The sequence below is a fragment of the Trachurus trachurus genome (assembly GCF_905171665.1).
Source record: "Trachurus trachurus genome assembly, chromosome: 6".
NCBI lineage: Eukaryota > Metazoa > Chordata > Actinopteri > Carangiformes > Carangidae > Trachurus > Trachurus trachurus.
The window spans coordinates 16,691,511-16,710,484 of NC_139897.1; the positions used below are offsets into that span (position 1 = coordinate 16,691,511).

Genomic DNA, 18,974 nt, shown 5'->3' on the forward strand with positions numbered 1-18,974 from the left:
CTTTACTTTAAAGCTCTCTCCTTTCAGCAGGATTAAATAACAAGGTAAAAGTGTGAAAACAACTTAAAGTTACCTGCACTTCAGTAAAAGCTGTTTCTCCCCGCAAAATTAATTGCTTCTTACTGGGGACATTGAGTGCACATGACAGTGAAAGTCAAAGAGGTAGGAAGGCATCGCCTCGGTCCTCCTTTGTTCGGTAAATGACTAAATATTTAATGTTGCAGGGCTCTTAAGATTAAAGGTAACATGTTGTCAGTAATAGTGGAGCTACTTCAAAGGATGTAAATTATGCATTTCTTCCTTTAGCAGAGAAATCAAAGCAGGTAATGAAGATTAAAGTTTGTGGACCTCCATTCTCTCTCCAGTTGAGGAGAAAGGAGGAGAGGAGACGGAGAGAGAGGGAAGAGGACATGCGTTAGGAAGGTTAATCTATTCGGAGCGTGGGTTATCTGATTAAAGAATCATTGTGTTCATTTAATCTGTTCCAGTGAAGCTGGTGCATGGAGCTGGGAGATAGTGGTGGGGTGGCGGGGCAGGGGTCTAACCACCACTGTCAAGAGGCACTGAAGCCAACCAAAGTGGCAATCAAAGAGCTGCATGACTTTCGAAAGATTAGGAGACGCACCACCCAGCTACGTTACAGCTGTTCTCAGTGTCTGAAGTAGACAGGTGGGATTTTGTAGAAAATGGAAATAAAAGAAAAGTGGAGGAATGAAAGAGCTTAAATTCCTACAGCGACAAAGGTATTTAGCTTCTTCCTAAATGTGACATCTCACTCACTCACTACTTTTAATGTTGTTTCTATCAGTCCTGGTCTTTCTTACTGTGGAGAGCTGTCCTTACAAGTCCTTCTCTGTGTTATATTTTACCCCCCCCCCCCCCCCCCCTCGCCCCCGTAACACACCAGTTCCAGCACAGTCCCACTGGCCAGCAGTGGAAGTTGACATTTAGAAATACACGTTTTTTTCCATCTCTAACAATCTGCGCTCCTCCGTGAGAAATGAGGAAAGAGACAGGAGAGGCTAAGAGGAGAAGAGAGGCGCTTAGCCCCGTCTTCACACCCATCCGCTGCGCGCCAGCTATCATTTAGGCTATCCCACAATGCACCTCCCATAGGCCCCAACAGAGGAGTCAGGCCCATTAGCCTAGCGACGAGAGCGCTAATCGTCACATTCCATTACAGCCAATGGCGGCGTGGTGATTCTAATGCCCATTTGGAAGAAGTCACGCAAGGGCCGACATTGCGTCACCGGAGCAAAAGAGGAAGACACAAACTAAAGAGTGACTTTGAGGTGACAGTGGCTTGGCAAGAGAAAAATCAAAATTATTATTTGAGTGTTTGAGTCATTAGCTGTATTCCCTACGATTTCTGTTGAAGACACGCTGGGATCAATACCAGCATTTCCACTTACACGCACCCGCACAATCTAAACCAGCGCAACTACAACTCACTACACAGTGTATGTATTACTGTACAAACAGCACTCTTGTGAAGCCGAGACAGTGTCGAGAGAAGCACAAATGCAAAGTGAACAAAGCCCTGCGTTATTCTATTGGAATCAGATTCCTCTTTAACTGAACATAGACTCATCGATCACTGCGAAACTACACAAGAGCAGCTTCCAAATGAAGGAAGGAAGGTGTGAGAGAGAGAGGGTGTGAGAGAGAGAGAGAGAGAGAGAGAGAGAGAGAGAGAGAGAGAGAGAGAGAGAGAGAGAGAGAGAGAGAGAGAGAGAGAGAGAGAGAGAGAGAGAGAGAGAAAGGGAGTAAATAACATCTTCATCTCCACTTGTGTCTGCAGCAGGCAGTCAGTCAGGCATCATTAATCCAGTGAGGAGCCTCATCCGTTGTGTATTGGTTCATTTTACCACACTATAGTACTGTCTAAATATTGACAGAGCTTTGCTGTCTGGACTATTGACTGTCATCAGAATGCTCCAGTGTAAGAAGGGACTGTGAGTTTGTGTGTGTGTGTGTGTGTGTGTGTGTGTGTGTGTGTGTGTGTGTGTGTGTGTGTGTGTGTGTGTGTGTGTGTGTAAGGTATAGAGTGAAAGAACTTGACTATGCAGACTGCTGCCTCCACATGAGCAGCACATGTAACAGCAGAGTTTAGAGCACACACACAGCGGGCACTTATGCAAAAAAACAAACTTGAGACACATGTATGTATTGTAGGCAGACAACATACAAACACACACACTCAATCGCAGGCGCACAAAGAAGCTTTTTTCGCAACTTGGCTGTCCTCTAAAATTCACTCACCTCAAATGATTTCTATGCAAATAGAGCGGCCGAGAAAAATGCAGCAGCTGAATTAAATCCAAAACACATTTGGTCAAAAATCAATTCCCCTGGTCCTCCCCTCATCCACACAGACAGCCTACTCTCCACTCTCCCTATCCCACAGCACACAGCCCTGGACCGCTGATAAATATTCATTTTTTTTATATTTATGTTACAGAAAAAAGCTGCGATGGGCAAAATAGGAAAGCCTCCCCAACAAAAGCCTTGTGCAACACACACCCATGCACACACAAACATGAGGACACGCTTAAAGATAGACTCACAGTTTACACATAATCAGATAACAACAGCAATGCAATTCCACACATGGATCATTTAATGGAGAATAAATAACACTAGATTTACATTACGGTTTAACTGTGTTACACTTTGAACAGATTGGATATAGTGTGTGAAAGCAGCTTTCTGACCTCTGTGCACACACAGTGCTTTTAAAGTCCTACTAAAGCTTTCCACCCCGTGTGCCAGAACAACCACAGCTCTCCTAACGGCACTTGAACATTCTCTCTTTCCAAAAAGAGATGGTAATTACTTGACAAATCACTGCCTCTTTTAAGTGCCAGATGAAAGAGTGTAAATGGGGGGAAATACGCAGGAAATAAAATAAAATTCGTTTTTTTTCCCGTTCTCAGTTAAGTGGTCGAAGAGGGAGAACGGGAGATATTTAATGCTGCTTAAATATGCAGTGTGATTCCACCCACTGATTAAATTATAGCAGATGAGATCTTCTGTTGGCTGGAAACTTGAAAAAGTCCAGAGCTGTTTAAAAATGCATCAAACATGCTGTTGGATTAGCTCTCTGTCTCGGCTTTTCAATGTCTAGCTGAAGAGGAGAGAGAGGAGAGAGAGGAGAGAGAGAGGGAAGGACCAGGCCATGCAGGGGGAGGGAGGTGGTGGTGGTGGTGGTGGGGGAGCAGGGAGAGAGAAAAGAGAGAGAAGACAGAATAAACTCTTTCACAAATGAGACTAATGGTGGTGTGTCTGACAGAAAACAAATATGATAATGAAGAAGTCAAAGCACACTTAATAATGAAACGAATGGAAAAGGAATTATTTAAATTAAGCCACCCCGCTGAAAAATGTGACAAAGCATCAGTGTGTGTGTGTGTGTGGTGTGTGTGTGTGTGTGTGTGTGTGCGCGTGAGGGTATTAATTAGTGTGTTTGCCAAATGGTCCAAGTGAGAGCCCACTGGGTCCTGTGCTCTGCACTTTTTGCCCTCTTCCTCCACTCTTCCTGCTCTCTCTCTCTCCTCCTCTCCAGAGCCAAGATGTGCATATGTTTTGGGCTGCTTTACTTTCTCCGCTCATAATTGGGCTGAACCGCAGGGAGCCCTCATCCACTGGGACAACACTGTAAACATGAGTTTACTCTCTCTATCGCTTTCTCTCTAGGTGGGAGAGCAGCACTCAGCAGCTCTCACTCTCCCTCTGTCTCTCTCTCTCTCTCTCTCTCACACACACACAATCACACGCAGCTGCAAACACAATACCGTGCACTGATCAAACAAATAAACTACCAGCCAAGATGACAAGAAAGGGGGCTTTACTCCAACCTTCTATTTCCAGCGATGAACAAAGACACACAAACTGCTCAGAGCGCTGCGCCCGCTCAGTCAATGACAGACAAAATAAATAAATAATTGAGCGCAAGAGAAACTGTTTGAAGAGTCAGAGGCTCCTAGCTCACCACATTGCATCAGAGGGCCAGTAGACATAGAGTACTTTCCTGCAGAGACGGGGTAATGAAGGGCGGGTGGGAAGTTATTCATAAGAATCTGACCGTGTAAGCACTTGTGTAGAGACATGATGTTTAATTTGTAGTTTTGAGCAAAAGAAGTTTTCAAGTCCAGCTGCAAATATGGCACAATAATGTCACACTTGAGTGGGCAAACAGGTCAAACCAGCTCCATTGTGCTCGTTTGGGAACAGCCAAAAAATGCAGCGTGGGACTCCGGCACGCCGAGGGTTAACAGATTGAATGAGCTTTGGAGCGGTAATAGGCTGTCAAAAAATGTGCTGCTTATCTTATATAGCATACTTCCATAATTTAGATGCTGTTTGCATGTGTGTGTGTGTGTGTGTGTGTGTGTGTGTGTGTGTGTGTGTGTTTTCGTTTGTTTGTGCATGTGCATGTGCATGTGCACAGTGTGTGTATTGGCAGGGTCTAAGCATGTCCCTTCCCTGTGTGTGTTTATCTGTGTGAATATGTATTTGTGTGTGTGCGCACGTACTGTACTGTATGTGTGCAGACATGCTTCTGAGTTCAGAGGTAGTGACAGCTTTGACAGCTATACCTGCCAATGGCCAGATCCCGGCGATAACCCTTGCTGTCGCCACAAAGCCGACAGAAAGGCTCCAATTTCCCCCCCAGACACTGGGCCAGTCAGTGGAGGCAGCGGGGGGGGGTAGAGAGACAACCTCCAACCATTCTCCACAATACACTCTCCTCATTCCACCCCACTAACACATGAATGGGGATTCAATTGATTCTTTTTCACCCTAGTCCATTTTCCCACCCAGTCTGACACAGAGAGAGGATTTTGTGCTCATCTGCCCTTCCTTGTGTACTTCATATCGGGGAGAAGACTTATAGAAAGGGAAGGTAAAAAGGGGGGATCTTTATCAGAAAGCGAATTAACGCTCAAAGTGCTCCATTTGGAAGGTATATCAGGCCAATCCATTAAAAGGGCCTTCAGAAAAGAGCCGGTGCGGAGGACACCTTGAGAATGAACAGAAGACCTTGCTGAAACAGCAGTCTTCACACACAGGAGGGGAGAGAGAGAGAGAGAGAGAGAGAGAGAGAGAGAGAGAGAGAGAGAGAGAGAGAGAGAGAGAGAGAGAGAGAGAGAGGAAGAGAGAGAAGACGGGTTTGTGCCACGTGGGCCTGCATAATCACCTGCTAAATAAGGGTTATACTTGTTACCTGAAGAAGAGAGAAATTACCTATATACTGTAAATGATTAATGAATAACGAATCAAATTCCTCTTTGAAAAACCGTGAATAAAAAAAACACAAAAAATGAAATGTATTCCACTTCTTCTTTTTTTTTAGTTGTCTCATTATTCTCCATAAATCTTAAACATGCGTCATCAAAAACACACACAAAAAACTTGCTCCCATTCTCTCACACAGTCTTATACATTCTCTCTCTCTCTCTCACACACACACACATACACCCTCATACACACACACACACACACACACCTGCTCCAACAGCGACTTCCATTAATCTTCTCCCAGGCCCTGTCCTCTGCGGGCTGACCCAGGTAAGGGAGGGGGAGGCTGGGGTCAGAGGCTAGAGGAGTGCCCCTGTCTGGATGGGGGCCTTGTGAACATTAGCCCCTGGCCAGTGGGCTGGGGGCGGTGGAGGGACCACCCCATACTGACTGCAAGAGGTCAGCGATTAGAAAAGGAAAAGTGATTTTTGAGAGAATCTGAAGGTGGAAGTCAATACAGACAAAATAACTACCTGCATTTTCTCAATAAATTGCTTTGCATCTTACATCATCTTTTATTTCTCATGGATAAAGATACTAACAGCATCGGTCTCATATGATCACATAGCAGCAAGATGATATGAGGGCGAACTTAGTTTTCACATCTACAATGTGTTGAGGGTTTGCACGGACGACAGCCGATGTCTACAAGGACTGTCAGTGTGCAGCCAAAAAGTTCAGTCTGATATTATTATAATACACCTGCACCCCTTGCCTACAGTACGCCTGTATTAAAACCAGTAAAGTTCAATTTGGGTAAGATGTGTTTGGCAGGTGAACAGCTCTGCATTAAGCCTTACATCACCTGTCCTTTGACTGTCTCCTATAATTGTTTGTTATGACCTTCTTCTCTGTCACTAAGGTTTGAACACAACTGGGAGCTTCTCTTCGTCCTGAACATTAACAAAAAAACAAAACATACTTGTTACCTGGGCTTCATTAGGGAGAAGTTTCAGTTTTTTTAATGAGTTAAATGAAACATTTCCAACAGCAACGATATCTAGAGATAGATGGTTTACAATCAACAAAGGCCCATCATGCTTTATATTGCAGTTACTGATCATTCATGAAACAAAACAATTGGCCTTGATTTACATTCTACAGATCAGATTTGTGACACTCCCACTCATTTGTTTATAGTAATAATGTATTAACAGCCGATACAAAGGCAAGGTCTGGATGAATAGACACAGTCAGTCATTTTACATCAAAAACTGGAAAGGCAGATTGGCATCGTTCCACTTATGGTGACAGGGAAAGACGTGGTTTTCACTTGTACAAATCCAATCTGTGTCAGCGTGCGGATCACACCAGAGCTGACCTCATCCCGGCCTGCTGATGGGAGAAGAAAGGAGACCCAGCCCCAGGGGTGAATCCGCCTTTTTAGTGCCTCCTCTCCCCATCTGTTCTCCAGGGGAAAAAGAGCCCGAACAAGCAGCCCCTCTGTCTGGAGCACCTACTAAGAACAGAGACGCTACTCTTTTCCTGGCATTATCAGGCTGTTCAATGAACACAGAAAGTGAGTGTGTGAAGAAAGAGAGAGGGAGAGGGAGATGGAAGAAGAAGGGCCAGAAGAAAGACGTCTCACTTGTGTCAGCGTACAGACACAAGCCCACACCGTATAGGTTGGAGAGGATGACTTATCATCCACAAGAATTTAATCAAGAATCTAATCATGTAAGTGTTAACGATCCTAATGACTGTAAAAATGATGATAACGATAATGATGATGATGATGGGTCTGCATTCAATGCGTCTTTGTTGAGTATTTTAAGCCTGGTGTCCTTTTAATCCAGGTTCAAATCCAAAAGTAAGAAATGAGACGTTTTAAAAAGGAGCACATAAAAACTTAAAAACACACACTCATCTATTCCTAACTACTTCTCCCCCTCCCAGCTCCTCACAAACACAAACACACACACAGACTTTAAAGTGTCTGATATGCGAGGCGTGTTGATCCTGTTTATAATGGCAAGTTTCCTGGTGTAAGCCGTTGGCCTCCCCTGGCGTTGGTCTCCCTCTTCTCTCCAGCCCCTCATCTCTAATGCATGAGCCAGCCAGAGAGACCGCAGAGGCCAAAGAATGAGCGAAGGGGGCGAGCGAGGGAGCGAGAGCGGACAGAGGGAGAGGCTAACCCTGGCACTGCGGCGCAACACTTTCATATTCTAATAAACCCAACATGAATACACGCATATACTGAAAGGGAGGAAATTGCATTTCTAAAACTCTCTCTGTATCAAAGGGCATTCCGCTGAACATCTCTCACGCACACACACAGACACACATAAACATGCAGTCCGGCATTTTCCAAACCAGGAAAAAATGGACTGACACAAACATACACACACACGCACACACAAACACACACACACACACACACACACACACACAGAGAAAGCTCAGAGGGATTACAGTCTGCTGACGACAGCAGTTGAATACACACACAGGCATAAAAACACAGAAAACTTCTTAAGAAAAGTTCTGTTTGAGGAAGTTCCTACTGGATGTCAGACGTGGAAACAGTAGAAAGCAGTTTCTTTAATCATATGCATGATTAGAAAAATCATCATAGCACGTCACTGAGAAAGAGCAAGTGGAAAACAGGTGAGAGAAAGAAAAAAAAAAGAAAGTGAGAGTGAGTGGATCAAAGGGCACAGAGGCAAATATTGTGCAAAACACGTACACCCCGAACACTCCCAACTCGAATAGGTGCCTCATTTCTGGCCTCATCTCCTCTAGAGCAAGCCATTTAACTGCAGGCCGCTGATACCCATCCCTCCTTTCACAAGAGTTAATATCCCATTCTCCCTCCCTCCTCTCTGCTGGTGTGTGATGGAGTCTCAGTGACAGCCTGTAATGCAGGCCTGTATGCATTGATTATGTGACACCCTCTATTCAGGTGTGCTATTAAAGTTCCCCTCCTCTCTTCCTTTCCGCTCTGCCAGTGGAATAATGTCCAATAATACGAGGAGCAGGTGACTGAAGCCGAGGAAAGGACCAGACTGGCCCAGACGGAGACACTAGACACTAGTTCCCTGGGCAGGACTAGATGAAGATACGCCCATGTTATTCACCTCAGCACCGTGAGCCGTGGACGAACAGGGTGGGGGAATGCATAATTGCATTTAAATTACATGAAGACTACCCCCTTGTCTGGCTGCCACTTCCCCCTGCATATCTGCACCCATGTAAAATCAACCCATCCCACCTTCTGTGGTTCCCCTCCCCCAGCGCTCAGCGAGGAAAGCCTTCATGTCCGTCCCACAAAAGCATACAGCAAAACAGAACACAGAGAATATGCCTTTAATTAGCGTTCAGTAACGAGTGTGTCTTTGGGGACGCACTACAAGGTGGGAAAAGATCTTCATATGATGCTATATCGTGTTTCAAACCACAACACTCTTAGGGAAGGGTTTTGTTAAATTAGATTTCAAACAATAAATAACAGCAAAGAACTATTTTCCAATGTTTTAATACTCTTGGAAGTGTATATTAGTGTATGTAAGTCGATCGTGTCACTGTTAATGCTCCACACAAGGACTCCCCACATGTGAGATTGCACTGTGCAGTATACAGTACTACGCCATGTTCAGGTGAGAGCATGCAGCCTTTGAGAATTTCCTCCACTGCAGAAACCACATTTTTCATCTAAGGCCTCAAACAAAGAGCACAGGTGAACTGGCCACGGGGACAACCAGCTCAAGTCCCGGGCAGATGGTGTGGACCGAAAGTTTTTAAAGTTTTTTGCTGCTCAGTCAGTTTCATTTGTACGGCTGGTGCTGGTCCCAGCAAATATAAGTCCAAGGCTGAGTTTCTGTCCCAGCTGAACCGCGGAGCCAGCACTGGTCCAGCTCCAGCTAAAGGCTCCAGCTTGACTTGGAGCTGGCTTTTCTTCTCCTCAGTGGGAAAGTAACTTAATGGTTGATGTTACATGTCTGTGTTGAGTGGTGGCTGCTGCTTCACTAGGAATGACACAAATTTGTCTGACAAATGTTGCCATTGTTAGTTGGCTTAAGGCTAGCATATCATGTGCATAACTTTATTCAGTTGTGTTTCTTGTTATGTGTTTACTAGATGCTATTACAACACCAAAAACAAGGGGCACTGCGGCACGGCAAGCTGCTAATACACACACAGCTGTTTGAGTATGAGAATTAGTGGCATTTTGCAGCAGCCACAGCACAAAACAGAAGCTTTTATTGGGCGAGTGAGACTGGTGCACGAACAGCCAGTCACACAAAGAGAAGGCAGCACCACAGTCAACCAAGTCAAAACCTGCACAGAAGGCACCAAACACAAACAATAGAACCACATTTCTTAAGGCTTAAATGTATGATGCAAATCCCTGTTTTGAGCTCATTAATTTGGCAATACTGGGAAGAATCCAAGGACTTCACCTTTTATTGCAAGTCAAAAGTCTTAAAAAATATTTCAGAGTTGCAGGATGAGAAAACTCAACAAAGACTGAACCTAACATGAAACGATGCTTTGATGTGATATCACCTGATTTTAGTTTGAACTTCATTTGTAATTTTTGTGAAAATTTAAGTTGGGTAAAGGTGCAACCTGAGTGTGACTCCTGACCTTTGAAATGTTTAAGGCTTGAAACATTTTTCTTAAAGGGGGGGGGGGGGTTAATCATATTTTTCCAATTTCTATAATAAATTGATATTATGGGTTATCTTATGGCCACTACATGGATTTGTGCAGAACAAAGCAGCAGAAACAATCATTTGAATTTAGAGTTTAACCCCTGGATTCAAGAGTTACATCCTGAGTTAAGTAAAAGATTTCTACATTAAATAAAATACAATATTCCTGAGCCTGCCTGGAGATTTATGGCGTACCCTGTAGGTTGGGTTGTAGGTTGGTACACAAACCCACTATAGTAACTAAAATCAGGTCATATTATACCAGCTGTACTGAGCCTCAGACAGACAACATCTTTAAGCCTTGTGCTCTCACCCACACAGTATTCCCGCTGTATAGCACAGCGGTCTACCTTCACCATCTCTGCCTTCTGTTTCTGTCTTACTGGGAAGCTCCAGGCCCAGAATAGAGCTCAGAGCTCTGTGGTTTACATAAACCACAATACCTTCTCAGCTTGGAGGGGGGGAGAAAGACACAAGCATCTGTTTTTGTTTGCATTTTATTCCAAAACATAAAATTGAATCAATCTTTTAATACGCTGGATTGTATAAACATGGGAGAGAAGTGCTTGAATAAATATTAAGAATGAAAATGGATTTCTCGCCGACGACTATTATCTATGTGGTTCATTTATGAATACCACGGCTGGTGCCAAAATAGGCAAGACATAGAAATACAGAGATAATGTGTTTAGCCTTTTTCCATTTCCTTCTTTTTAAGTGAAAGAATAAATATTAGGATTTACATCACATTTACATTTTTATCAAAATCAAGTTGGGTGCCACTAAACCTGTATGCACCATTTTCATCTGCGGTTGCCAGGACAACAGTGACAATAACAAGAGCAACATGACACTGACATCTTAAACAGGAAAATCATTAAAAGTAACATGAGAGGCCAGATGATGCTGTCAGTGGCACAGTCAGTCTGTGACTGATAAACACCACACTGGATCCATAAATAGACTGATCGCTCTTTCACTGCTTCCACTACAATGCACTCAGTCAGGACGGTCAGTGGGTGTTTTTGTAAAAATGATAGATAAAATCCTCTCAATATCAGACACTCATAATAGTGATGTGCAATATCAGACAGAGAGATGCAAACACACACACACACACACACACACACACACACACACACACACACACACACACACACACACACATAAACACATAACATGCACCTGAATATATCCTAGAGCCATCTATCACTGGCCACACAACACCCACTGACACTTAACAACTTCTCATGCACACATATATTCATAAGGTATTATGCAGAATAACAGTTTTATGTATTTTAAATGGCATTCATTTACGCACACTGTGGCCAGCCATCACATGGCAGGGTTATTTTATCACCTCTTAATGTAGATCAGTCTTCTTGGGTGAGATGCAGAGGGAGGTCCAGGACATTAGGGAAGTTGGATCTGTCTTCAGCCACTGATTAAACACTGGGCTGAGGTAAAGAAACAGAAAAGGATCGCGCCAATTGGAAATGATGCACAAATGCATAATGGCACCATCGGATGAATGCTGCGCCTCCATTAATATCCTTTGACGGTGGGGTTTCCAGATAACAAGAAGCATTTTCCATCCATATTTTAGCTCAGATTTTTTACGAGCAGCGCTCTGGTTATTACCGTACACTGCACAGAGTGAAACAAACTTCACACAACCACCCTGAGAACCACAGCAGATCCTCCACAGCCAGGGAGACGACTTTCTATAGTCTGTGCACGCTCCAGTGTGTGTGTATGTATGTGTGTGACAGGTTTATAGGAGTCATTTATCCTGCTCAGCGGGCTAGTGTAGTGCGGAATGGTGGCCTGAGTGCCAGGCGTAGCTTATTGTTGTGTAGCCTTTATGGGCTACATTAAGTACAGCTGAGTGAGAGGGAAACATACAGTACAATACCCTGAGCTCACACATGTCATACACACAGAGATTAACTACCTCCCTGGGCCCAGGGCCGGCCTACAGCCACTCAGCACAAGACCCTGGCACACTACCTCCAACTTCAGACCTGGGCGAAGGTATGCAAGTGTGTGAGCATATGTGAGCATATGTAGGCCCTGAGAGCCAATACAAAAGTTCAAGAAAAAAAAAAGTTCAAAAAATGACCAAAGGAGATGCAACACTGATATCAACAGTGGGGATGTTCAAGATTACAGAGACTGAGTTTGCTCTACAGTGTCCCAGACCGTATCTCTGTTAGAAGCACCACAATCCAGATGGAGAGAGATCAGAGCAGGTCATTAAAAAACCTCTCTCTCCACTCCTCTGATCAATCTGTGCAATAAAAACAGCATGGATTACACATCACCACTGGACTGCTCATTATTGGCTTTGTTGTTAAAAAAAAAAAAAAATCCAGCTCAGATACAAATATGTGCACACACACACACACACACACAGAAATACCGATGCACACTTGTTCTCAGACACACTGGCACAGAAACAGGTCCAACAGTCAGGCAATTTGAAAAGCAGTTTTATTCTCTCACTTACCCACTTGTAAACCCCCCTCCCCAACACAGCCACCCACCCCACCATTGTCTGCTTTTTTGAAAGCTTCATAAGCGTCGCCTCTTCAACTGTGTTCCACTGTGTAAAAATAGAGGCCATTATATTGCCTAATGCCTACCTGCCAGCCCTCCATGCTCCCTCCTGTACATGAAGGCTTTTACATGATGAGGTGGCTGACATGTTCCACACACATCATCCATTACCATATGTACACGGGATGAGTCTCGGCCTGCGCAACTTATACTAATGCATGTTTGGTATGGCCTGTGGGGGTGGGAGACGTACGCGCAAGAGATGCACAAACTCTCTCCCCATACAAATGTAATGGCAGCACTGTGATATGGCACTTGTATTAACAGCAGGATGCTTTTAAAGTAAATAAAAACATTATAGCTGGCTGGAGTGTGTGTGCGTGTGTATGTGTGTGTGTTTGTGTGTGTGTATGTGAGAGAGATACTGTAGAGGAGGAGGGCAATCCTCTGCGCTGGGGCGGCAGTTCTTCCCTAATTGCCCCTCTAGGTGCCTGTGTGCTGGAGAGCTGAGCTGAGGGTAAACACAGATCTAGAGATGATTAATAGCCAGAGGTCAGGGCGGAGCACAAACAGACAGAGAGGCTGAGACCTCACCCCAGCCTACCGCGACCATCCAAACCCTACACTCACACACTGCATGCCAGGAAAGTCCATTTTATTTTCCAGCAGCAGCAGCTCCCTCCATGTGTTCACAACTTATACACATAAAAAAAAAATCCAGAAAGATCTACAGCTGGAATTCCACTCAGCAGGAGCAGCGGGGAGGTTTGAGATAAACGAAGATGTATAGACAGAGCAGGTCGGTCAGGGGTGAGGGTGAAAAGTAAAGTTGAAGGGTGAAGGGGAAGGGTGAGGGTCACGGTGCTGACCCAGAGTAGAAGCCCCTTAACAAGCCCTGATCAATACATGAGCAGGAAAAGCCAAGGCTCCCGTTTCTTCTGCATCCCAACGCAGCGGTAGGTGGTCTCCCAAAGATTTTACACTGCAGCAGAGAGAGAGAGCCACACGCCCTGCTTCTATTACCTGCCCACTTTGTCTCCTCTGTCCCCTGACAAACATCTATACACACAGTCGTCTCTTCCTTATGGTTCATCCCATACACACGTTTGTATCTCTCGTACCAATCTGCACGCAACAACACATACACACACACTCACGCACACACACACGGAGCACAGCAAATCCCCAGCTGAATGGAGTCAGGTTGGGCGGCCCTTCATTTTTCATGCAAACGGTAATTTAGTGAGACTGCCTATTGATTGAATGCCGCTTGTCTCCCAAACAATGCTACTTCAATCAGCGGCCTGTGGGGGTGGGGGGCTGAGGGGGGGAGAGAGAGGAGATGGAGGGGAGGAGGAGAGGAGGAGGAGAGAGGAGGGAGGGCTGCCGATAGCTGCAGTGACTGATTTAAGAGATGGATAAAAAGCAGATACGTCCCCCGCCCCTGTACTGATTAATGACAGTGGCCAGAGCAGCCCTGGACTATGCATCATGATTTAACCACCAGCCCCTCATCTAAAGATTAGCGTGCACACACACACACACACACACAGACAGTAGAAAGCACCCACACACACACAGTGTACTGTACCACACAGACAGACAAGACACGGAAGGTGTGAAAGGAGGAAAGAGAAGTGAGGCCGTGAGAAAGACAAGTGAAAGGATAATGCAGGCAAATGCTGTCAGACCACACTGAGTTGGTTGTACTTAATATACAGCGACAGAATTGTGCTATTCAAAAACTAAACTCATGGATGTACACTAACAAATAATCAGCCAGATGTGTCAAGCACAGTCAAATAACGTCATTGTGTGTGTGTGTGTGTGTGTGTGTGTGTGTGTGTGTGTGTGTGTGTGTGTGTGTGTGTGTGTGTGTGTGTGTGTGTGTGTGTGTGTGTGTGTGTGTGTGTGTGTGTGTGTGTGTGTGTACAAAGGCAGAGAGTTCAGGAATGAGGCTGCAGGTGTATGTCGGTGTGGTAAGAGATGTGTTATTAAGACAGCAGGGGCGCCTACAAGAGAGGCCTCTCACAGAGCTATGAAGCTGCAACAGAAGATTATTTTTTTTATCATTCTTGATTAAAAGCTTAAACATCTGACCTGCAAAATGTAAATGTAATTTGAGTTCCTCATGTCTAAGATCACATCTTCAAATGTTTTATTTTGTCCATAAAGTTTAAAATGCAAAGGTAGGTCGTTATTAGTGCCAGTAGGGAACATGAAACACACAATGGTCAGATATTGTGGCACTTAAATGCCACTAACTTGTGATTGCATTTTATAATAAGACAAACGGGTCTTACTAATTCAACATCTGGAATTTTCAGGGTACAGCAGGAAATGTGTACTGTGTAATGTAATGTAATGTAATGTAATGGCAATATAGTATATGAAAAACACAGGACAATTCTGTATGATCATGATCAACAGATGTAAACAGGTTAGGTTTGGTTAGGTTTAATGTTACAGCACAGATAAATGTACTGTGGAAAGAGTACTTGATATTTTTGCACTTCATCACCTCAAACAAAGAGTCACAAGCAAAGTCCAATATTGTTTTCCTTCAGTACACCACCAAAAACCTATGAGGGGGTAGTGCAAAGTCTTGGTATTTCATTGTGATGACCTTTTACACTGATTTTTTCTTTTGATTTTTTTCAGTTTTTTCAGTCTACCTCTGCCACACTACATGAGTATCTCAGTCCAGCTTCAGCCCAGTCAAACCCAGTGCTCCTCATTTCCAGTCAAACCCAACCTGGACAAACCAAACAAAGCAGGAGTCTAATGTCACCGTGTGCTCAAATGCAGTGCAGTAACCTAGAGCGCAATGTAAACTTGTGTGAAGGGAAAACACTGACTGGAGGATTGTAGCCCCTCCCCTGCGGCTGCTAAAATATTCATCAGACTCCCTGAGAGCATGTCTGCTAATAGTTATACATGGAGCAGAAGAAAGAAGTGAGAAGGAGGAGGAGAGCAAAGGGGTGGGAGCGAGGCAAAGGGAGGAGAAATTGGGGAGATGAGCGATGCTCCCTGTGTGCATGTCAGCTAATAGTCAAACATGAAGCGCTAGGAGGGAGGGGAAAAACAGAGAGAAGAAAGAGAGGGGAAGTGAGGAGAGGAGGTTGTTTAAATAGTCTGCGACTGGAATCACAGGGGATGGCCGACATAAAAAAAAGCAAAAGTGAGGAAGAAAGAGAGAGAGAGAGAGAGAGAGAGAGAGAGTGGAGGAAAAAGAAGGAGATAGAGAGGTAAAGATTGAGAGGGAGTAATCACTCCTTTCCCTCCTCCCCTGCCATCACTCGCCCCTCCAAGCTGCATTTCAGATTGATTAAAAGCCCCTCTTGTAATTGTCAGATCTTGTAGGAACCATCTCTGCATTTGACTGTGTGTTTATATGAGTATAAGGACGAGGGGGGTGGGAGTGTGTGTGTGTGTGTGTGTGGGGGGGGGGTATCTGTGTGAACAGGGGCAGCACAGAAAACCCAATTTCAATCACGTCACCCAGAGTAGTCACTTCAATAGCTAGCTAGTCGCTACCACATCAATCAGAGCTCCCACTCAGGCAAAGAAATATTGTTGATGTTGTTTTGTCTTCACAAACAGCAGCCCAAGTGGCCAAGGTCTATTTCTGTCTCCCACTGAAGGGGAAAAAAAAACATACATGTGCATGAACACACACACAAACACACACACACACACACACACACACACACACACACACAGTCATTTCTCCAATCATTAAAATGAGAAACGGCCGACGGTGTAGGAGCTGTTGAGATACCATTAAGAAATGGAGACAAATGCAGTGGATCCCAGGCTGCTACGGCAACCTCACTACAGTAAATCAGACAGTGACGAATATTACTGAGACCAGGCTGCATGCATATGTACACACAAATACACACGCAGACAGCACACGTGTGCACACTCATCCACGCACACACACACACACACACACAAACTGTGCAAACAATCTGTGAGGCACCTTCCAAAAAGCTCCTTCAACGGATTAATGAGTAATTATCCTAATTAAATGTTTCCTGATCATCCATTATGATATATGGATGATTATTATGTTCAGAGATGATTAAATGATAGTATAACAGAGCAGTCTGATATCATTTCAAAGAATTAATGAGCGTTTGTACAGTGGAAATAAGGCACAAATTAAAGATTAAATTGACTTTCATTTAATCAATTCAGGACTAATCTGGAGCTGCAGTAACAGAAAACTTTCTGCTATTTAATCACAGGTGGAGATGTGTTTGCTCAGTTTTTTTTGTTTGTCTGTTTGTTCTTTCTGTTGATTTTTTAAATGCAGAATGCCCAAAGAAAAAGTCCAAAAAAAAATGACAAAATCGGAAACAAGTGCATCCTGTGAAAAACACATTTGGTGCCAAACAGAGCTTCTGCAGGGCTTTTAACTAAATCAATATATCAAAGACAGTGACATTAACCCAAAACCAGAAAACATCATTCCACTAAATCACTCCAAAGCAGACTGTTGCACTGTTGGCAGTGTTGCATGTCGGCCTAAATGTCATTTTTTTGTGTGTTTGTGTTTTTCCTCAATGAAAAAAGGAGCACTTGCATGATTCCTTTGATCCTCTGAAGACATATCTGCTCTTATGACCAGCTGATCGTGTTACTTAGCCTAATGTAAACCAATAAACAAGGCGAACCTTGTAAGCAGGGTCGATGCTTATTTAAAAGCTCATTGATTAACAGTTGTGATTATTGATCATGCCATGTGGCCCCAGACAGAACTGACAGATCTGATAGGTCAGGGTCCAGATTCCCACAGACAGGACAGGACAGGACAGGACAGGACAGACAGATGGATGGACGACAAGAGAGAGGAGGGAGAGCTGGCAGGCAGAGAGCACAAAACACACACACACACACACACACACACACACACTGATGCAGTCCCTCTTCTCAATCATGTACTAACTTGAAGAGATTATTTGGAGTATCAACTTATTATCTGTACAGCACTTGAACCTCTTCAGTATTTTGCCCTAACCCCTATCTCCTGCTCCGCTGCCTGATTCACTTCTGCATACAGTTCACGGTGCAGAGCAGAGTGGTTGCATGTGAAGGAGATAGTAAGCAGTAATATTCAATTATTGTATGCACAGCGTCCCCGTCCCGCCCTAAATTGATTTCTTTCAGAACGGGAGGCATCGCTCAGCACTGACACACAGCCATGTTTCCCCCATCTACCACATCCCACGCAAATTACTCCTCCATCTGCTCTCCCTCACCGCACCGTGCATTTACCCCTCTCCTTCCTTCTCTCCTCTCCTCCTCTTTCTGCTCTCCTCTCCTGTCTCATCAACTCCTTGTCTTCCTCTCTCCTCTTCCCATCAGAGTACACAGCGATCAGTGGTTGGCACAGGCCCCGGCTCCCATACAGTACGTTTAATCTGTCTTTAATCTCTTTGCATTGTAATGGGAAATGGTTTTGTGTTTTACTATTTGATTGAGGCTGCGAGCCCGCCCCTCACCACCGCAGGGATTCTGTGTTTAGGAGTGGGAGGTGTTTTCAATTTTGCCCTTGCTCAAATAGTCTTTTATCAAAGAATTCATATCAGTAATTTGATTCTACATATTAACCAAGCTGTTTGTAAGTGGCCTAATAGGAAAATAGATAAGAGTGGAGAGTGAGAGATAGAGCCGGAGAGAAAAATGAAAACCGGCTTCTACTCCTGAATTAAAAAAAAAAAAAAATACAATGAATTAAATGGCTGCTAAAAATGTCAACATTTTTCATTGTAATATTCTGTAGGAGACTAAAGAAAAGGTGGATAAATACCTTGAATGTGGCTCATCTGTGCACAGTAGTGGTGAAAGTTTTCTCCCATCAGGTTACGCCATCATCATAAAGACCTTTACAATTGTACCTTTAATAAAGCCACAGAGAGGGAGTAGCTCTAATCAATACTTCATATAGAAGGGATTATTGTTTGTTCAGTCTCAACATAGATTCAAAACATCCAGGTTCGACAGTCATGTAAAGCTAGAATTGATTTGTTCATAAAAGCGCTGAAACATTTTGATGTTGGCGTCACGTTTGTCTTTTTTTCTTTGCATCACATTTTTTATTCATTTGCACTTTTTTTTGTTTTTAAACAAAGAACAGGTCCGGCGTACTATATGTGATGGTTACAAAAACAAAAGAAATCCAAACATACATAGAAACGCACACACACACACACACACACACACACACACACACACACACACACACACACACACACACACACACACACACACACACACACACACACACACACACACACACACACACACACACACACACACACACACACACACACACACAGGTACCGTATGCACCAGCACACACACACACAGCTTCCTCTCTCTCCTATTCTAATTAAAGGGACCTCTCTGCCCTGGGTGTGTGTGTGATATTGACACTTAGCTCCGTACAAT

General features: G+C 44.1%; 1 protein-coding gene across 2 annotated transcripts in view; it reads right to left on the minus strand.

Moving 5' to 3' along the window:
• wwox (WW domain containing oxidoreductase) overlaps positions 1 to 18,974 on the minus strand; it is a 129,022-nt gene that overhangs the window by 53,056 nt on the left and 56,992 nt on the right. Inside the window, exon 9 of one of the 2 annotated variants that reach the window (XM_083974538.1) lies at positions 11,375 to 11,413. The exons of the other annotated variant lie outside the window; for it this stretch is intronic. Coding sequence (XP_083830664.1) covers positions 11,402 to 11,413 — 12 coding nt within the window. The 3' untranslated portion in view covers positions 11,375 to 11,401. Of the gene's footprint in view, positions 1 to 11,374; positions 11,414 to 18,974 lie in introns of those variants that run through there. 2 annotated transcript variants of the gene reach the window in all.